The sequence below is a fragment of the Nicotiana tabacum genome, chromosome 13, assembly GCF_000715075.1.
Source record: "Nicotiana tabacum cultivar K326 chromosome 13, ASM71507v2, whole genome shotgun sequence".
NCBI lineage: Eukaryota > Viridiplantae > Streptophyta > Magnoliopsida > Solanales > Solanaceae > Nicotiana > Nicotiana tabacum.
Genome location: NC_134092.1, coordinates 32,416,564 through 32,422,744, shown reverse-complemented (window position 1 = coordinate 32,422,744; position 6,181 = coordinate 32,416,564). Strand labels below are relative to the sequence as shown.

At 33.4% G+C, this 6,181-nt stretch overlaps 1 protein-coding gene across 2 annotated transcripts; it reads left to right on the top strand.

Moving 5' to 3' along the window:
* Positions 1-470: 470 nt before the first annotated feature.
* On the top strand, positions 471-3,748 carry LOC107808404 (putative zinc finger protein CONSTANS-LIKE 11). Of its 2 annotated transcripts, XM_016632923.2 has the most exons (7): positions 471-600; positions 1,175-1,577; positions 1,961-2,191; positions 2,288-2,631; positions 2,927-3,112; positions 3,369-3,459; positions 3,532-3,748. In XM_016632923.2, the coding sequence occupies exons 2-5, from the start codon at positions 1,200-1,202 to the stop codon at positions 3,051-3,053; spliced, it is 1,080 nt and encodes a 359-aa protein (XP_016488409.1). In that variant the 5' UTR covers positions 471-600; positions 1,175-1,199; the 3' UTR covers positions 3,054-3,112; positions 3,369-3,459; positions 3,532-3,748. The 2 variants fall into 2 exon arrangements, with proteins under 2 accessions (XP_016488409.1, XP_016488408.1); XM_016632922.2 differs by having other exon boundaries at positions 473-1,577.
* Positions 3,749-6,181: the final 2,433 nt, after the last annotated feature.

Genomic DNA, 6,181 nt, shown 5'->3' with positions numbered 1-6,181 from the left:
CTTAATTAGCTGGAGATTAACTAATCGAACGAAATGAGTGAATAAGTAAACTGGTAGAACGATAATCTTGAGCTATAAATTGAACTCGTATAAGCTGAGCTATTCTAATGCATGGGCTGCTTCTGAGCTTGCTAAGTAATGAATTCAGTGGGTGTAGCTATAGCCAATATTAAGCACTTTAAAAATGAATAATATAATACTTAAGAAAAAACAATAAAGACATGTTATGTATTTTTATTTTATTTTTATATAGAAGAAAGCGGGTAAATTATTTCGTATTCTTTTTTCGTCAACTGTTTTACCATCAACGGAGTGAGTTTATAGAGAGCGAGTCCTCAGGACATTAATCAAAATCAGTTGAGCAAGAAGCATATTCCATTCCAGATCAGCATTTCCAGTAAGCCGTATCAAGTTTCACTTCTCACATCTCTCCACGTGGCACACGTCCATAAATACCAATATACGTTCCTCACTGAAACCAAAGAAAAACTAAAATTTACATTCCAGTAGATTTTTTTTATTTCCTTTCATCTTTTCCTACAAACCTTATGTGCTTAGTGACAAGAACATTTGCATCCATCTGAATCAACATTGAACGAGGTTTTTGTTCTAATCAGTAGTTTTAATACAATTTGTCATAGAATTTAACAGCTCTAGTTTCATATTTAGTTCATCTTCAGCTGTATACATTGTTTCAATCTTATATTTTTTTTGTAACGGGTGAAGTGCTTGATTCTGATAGAAGTTTTACAGAAGGTGTAGGATCAAGAGAGAAGTCCAATACCTACTAAGAATATTTGATTATCAACCTGTTTATGCCGTTAAGGTGGAGAATTGAATCAAGAATCCTCTTTCTTCATCATTAATAGAATCACTGTTCGTGACATAGAATTTATCTTGTTTAAATATTGTATCCATTTAGATAGGCCAAAGAAATAAATTACAACAATAAATAAGGAGAAGCACATTTATTATACTAGCTGGTAAGGGAGTAGTTGGAAGAAAATAACTAGGTTTCAATGGATCCTGTATGTGAATTATGTGGGGTGGTGAGGGGATTAGTGTATTGTAAATCAGATTCAGCAAGGCTTTGCTTGCAATGTGATGAAAATGTGCACTCAGCAAATTGTTTATCGCGAAGGCATTCTCGTTCTCTCATTTGTGACAAATGCAGTTCACAGCCAGCAGTTGTTAGATGCATGGATGAAGAAATGTGCTTGTGTGAAAGCTGTGATTGGAACGAAAATGGCTGTACGGGGACAGGGCATCGACTCAAACAGCTGAACCCTTATAATGGAAGTCTATCTCCTACTGAGTTCACAAGGATGTTGTCTGAAGTTCTTGAAATTCCTGACACTAATTTTGGCAGCTTCAGTACTCCTTGTAGCTCATTGAGTATCAATGAGAATAGCAGTTTGGAGACTAAAGGAAATGGAGGTTCATTGGTTGCTAATAAGCTTAATGAGTTAGCTTCTAATTATAAGTTTGATCCATGGGCCATCCCTTCAAATCTCAATTGCTTGACTTCCTACAAAAGAGATCCAGTACCCTTCTCAGAGGGATCTGGCCTTTCTAAGGTTATATACTGCTCTTCATTTTCTCATATTTCCTTTTTGTTTGTTTGAGTTGCTTTAATATCAACTGCCAATGCTATAGGACTAGATCAGGTATGTCACGAGTATGACATGTCCTAGGCAATGGCTTCATAATTCAGAGGTGAATTCAGGATCTAGAGTCAATGAGTTTGGAATGAGTGTAATCTTGTTATATATATGTATCCTTTTTTTTTCTTTTTTGCATGTGTATACATAGTTCAAGCAAAAACAATGAGTTCAGTTGAACCCTTAGATTCCTCCTTCTGCTTCTTATATACAACATAAGACCATGTTTTCTTGTTGAATATGTTGTCTGGTATGGTATGCACTAATGGTGCTACATTCTTTGTTTACTTCAAATGCAGCAAGATTGTCCAATTAAGGATCTCGGATTTCAGGAAGGTGATGATCTCGCAAAAGGTGTCAATTTTGATGACGTGACATTGAGTTTCGACTGTGGTAATTATGAACTTTTGGGAAGTTCACAACAGAGTCATCCAATATACTCTAGTGAAGACAAGGAATTAGATTGCCTAGTCATGGAGAAAAATTCATCCGTAACGGGATCTAATAGTCATGTGGAAACATCTCTTGAGGTTCTTGTGACATGTTTTAATTTGTAAATGACTGTTTAAGTATTATTATGTGCCTTTTGGGGCTTAAGCTTTTAAGTTTCCTTTGTATTTTGTTAGGCTACATCATCAGGACCACAAGAGTATATGGGATTGCAGGCCTCACAAATGGCTGCAGCTGCAAGTTCAACGAATCTGTTTCAGACGATGAGTGCCACTGCAAATTGCATGCTTATGAATCCCAGTAGCATCGGCTTACCATTTCTACCTGCACCAATCCATTCAAGCATGTCATTATCACTCTCCAACATCACTGGAGAAAGTAGTGCAACAACTGACTATCAAGATTGTGGATTGTCACCAGTGTTTCTGAATGGTGAATCCTGGGATTTGAATTTAGAAAAAAGTCCACAGAAAAGGCATGAAGCCAAGATGAGATACAATGAGAAAAAGAAAAGTAGAACGTGAGTTGATCGATACTCTTTGATATTTGAGCAGTCATGGTTTGCTTATTTTACAACTCTTTCATTTAGAGTCCTCTTAAATGTTCTTTATTCGTCTTAATTAGACTTTTCATAAGTTCTTTTTGCTCCCTAGGTACGATTTTTCAACAATTTCGATACCAAATTACTACTACCATTTACTTAAATCTAAAATTTTCAGTACATAGATTAGCTAAGTGGTTATTTTCAGAAGGCTTTATTTCATGTGAATACAACTCTTTCCCTTTAATTGCTATTTATGCTTTATGGCATGCAGGTTTGGTAAGCAAATAAGATATGAGTCGCGTAAGGCTAGGGCAGATACCAGAAGACGAGTTAAAGGTAGATTTGTTAAGGCTGGGGAAGCTTATGATTATGATCCATCAGAAACAAAAGAATTCTGAGATAAGACAGCTGATTTTAGTCCTGCTTCTACTTTGTCAACAATTTCCAAAATATCAAGGTATCTCGCACAAGCATAGTAAAAATAATCAATTTCTTTTCCGACATATGAGATTTAGGAGGTTAAGAAAACTGGCAATACCTAAATAATTTGTGATGATATCTCTGTATCTATATTTGGCATTGCTATGATGACTAAACTTAATGCTCATACTGTGATAAATTATACCATTTCCCTGCATGCAAAATGATGATCTACGAAATATTATGGTTTTCCAATGGCTTCACATTAACTTCTTTACTATCTGTGTAAGCAGGCATCCAATGAACACTCTGCACAACAAGAGAGTTGTCATGATTTCCAATGGCGTGACCAGTAATTTCTGCGAGACTCTTGCTTTCTCGTAGGTAATTAGCTGACATGTAATCTCATTATAATCTCCATTTCTGATTTTTGATTTCACTATTTACACTTTGAAGGATTCCACAGTCTGAACTCAGAAACCGCCTACAAGTCACCCTATAATCTAGTGTGTGCAAATTATATCCACTGCAGAGGTGCCTCTGATGTCTTCCATTTCCGTACCATCAAATAAGCTTCAAAGTACTGTTACCACTTAGATATTTTGCGTTCCCTTTTTCAATTGATAGTTCCTATTGAACCCTGATTTTATAATTTGTTTTTGCTCTAGAGTTATATTCATCTCATTGGAATTGGATTTAGTGATTCTTTAAATAAAGGAGTATTTTGAAGGAACGAATAGTCGCATGGGACCAAAATGTTCGTCACATTATGGTTTCTTAATCTTATTATTTGATCCTTTAAAGGGGTATTTTGAAGGAAAAAATAGTCGCAGGGGTTTATTACCAAAATGGTCACCTTGGCTTATATAAGTCTTCTTAATCTTACTATCTGAAAGGACCATGAATACTGTTAGCACTTATTATTGGGTTTCCATATGCTTGGATGCTTGAAAAATGACACGAGTACTATTTCTTTTCTCAAAATGCATCCCTTTTCATTTTGACTGTATTATAACAACAAACGGTATGCATCATAAGTTGGTAACTTACTAAAAAGGAAGATTGATCACTCATCTTTTGGCAAGAGACTGAACTGAACTTGATGCTGCTGAAGGAAAGAAGAAACGGACAAGAAATTCTACAAGTCCAATCCAATTGTAAGACAATAATTAAGAAGCTCAGACTATTAACAATGAAATGGACTTCTAAATTTGTCTTTCGCTAAAGCAAATGCTACATTAAAAAGATTACTTTGTTCTTATAATAAATAAAGTAAAACTCAAAATGCACTTGAGTTGTACTAGAATAAGCTGTGGAGCCACACAAGGCAAACTTTGCCGTCTGAATAGTCTATCAATTCGATATCACCGAGGCGCGGGCGGCTCAATAAATATGGAGGCCTAAAGCAAAAATTTAATGAAAGGTCAATTTTTTATATAAAAAAAAATTCATATATGCTGTCATTTAAATTCTGTATTTTTAGTTTTTCATATGCAAAGTTATTAATAATTTTATCTAATCCATTTAATTTCTTTTGAGATATACACGTTGTGGAACTGTATTAAAGTTTTAACCTTTTTTGAGTTATGAATTAATAATCAAATCTTTTCTCAGTTTATGGTCTAGAGAGTGATTCCCAAAAAGATATTTTTCTCAATTTATGATCAACAATTTAATCCTATTTTTTTACTATAAAAATTTGTACTTTCTCATTTAAAGCACTAAATATTCTTCTAAAAATAAATTAATATATAACCTATTAGAAAATTTTGGGACCCCAAAAATTATGAGGCCCAAAGCAGTTGCTTTAACAGTCTTACCCTTGGGCCGGTACTGTATAGGCGGATCCAGGATTTTGAAACAATAGGTGCACCATCGACTTTAAAGTATAATTTGATGCTTGTCAAGAAAATTTATATGTTTTATGAGTTATTCTTAATTTTGAATATTATCCAAAGAGATAAACTAGACTCTTCTTAAACCATTCAGCTTTTGCCATTAAAGTTTAAAATAAAGAGGGAATTCAAATAGAATACTATTGACAAAAACTAAAACTTGTACAAATTTTTAGTGCAAAAAGAAGCACGAAAATATCAAAAAGTCTCATAGCATATGACTAATTCTTTATATGTGATTGCTTACCCAAAAATTAAAAAAGAACTATATTTCATAATAGAAGTTATAGACAAAAGTTCAATAATTTGATTGGAATGAAATAATGATACGTGATAATTCAATTAGAATACAAATATTTAAGCAAGTCTCATGGTGTATTTTAGATCTTATAGTCATATAACTATTTATAGTGAAATAAATTTATAATAGTTCAAAATTGAGACAAATCTCAAATTAAAATAATACTAACAGCTAATCTCTGAATCCTTAATTTGTTATTTACCATGAATTTTTGGAGAATTAATCTGATTGGTAATGCTTTGAAGAATCGAGATGAGAAAGAAATGTAAAATTAGAAAGAAAGAGCAAAAAAGAAAATAGAAAAAGTAGAACGAAAAGCAGGAGAAGCAAAAGAAGAGCTAAACAAATAGTTCATATGTGCCCATCAGTACTCGAACCAACGCACCAAACCCCAAGTTAGGATCATGGGTGCTAACTGCACTACATAGCCAATCTTGTCGAAAATTATACGGAAATTCATATTATTTGTGAAGTAGGATGGGTTCACATGCACAACATTCCTTAAGGTAAATCCGCCTCTAATCACTTGTATTTTGGAATCGATTCAGGCACTACTTACTGAGGCTTTTACATAGTATATCTATGAAAACCCAATACAAGCAAAATATTGAATATTAATCTTTTCATTGTGCTATTCCATCGAATAGATAAGTACATTAGAGTTATGTTTTCTAGTTGAACATTTATGTTTTCTAATTGTGCTATGAGTACGTAGCTAGGTAGGAACACTTATAAGTAGGAGCAGCTTAATAAAATTAGTAGTCTAAAGCCAAATTTTAATAAGAAGCTTTAAATTTTTTAATGTCTAACTTTTGGAATGCAAAGTTATTACTACTGATTATTCTTGTAAGCTTGTTTTTTAGCCACCATCAATAAGAAAGTCAACAATCTACTTTTCCTTTCAATAAAT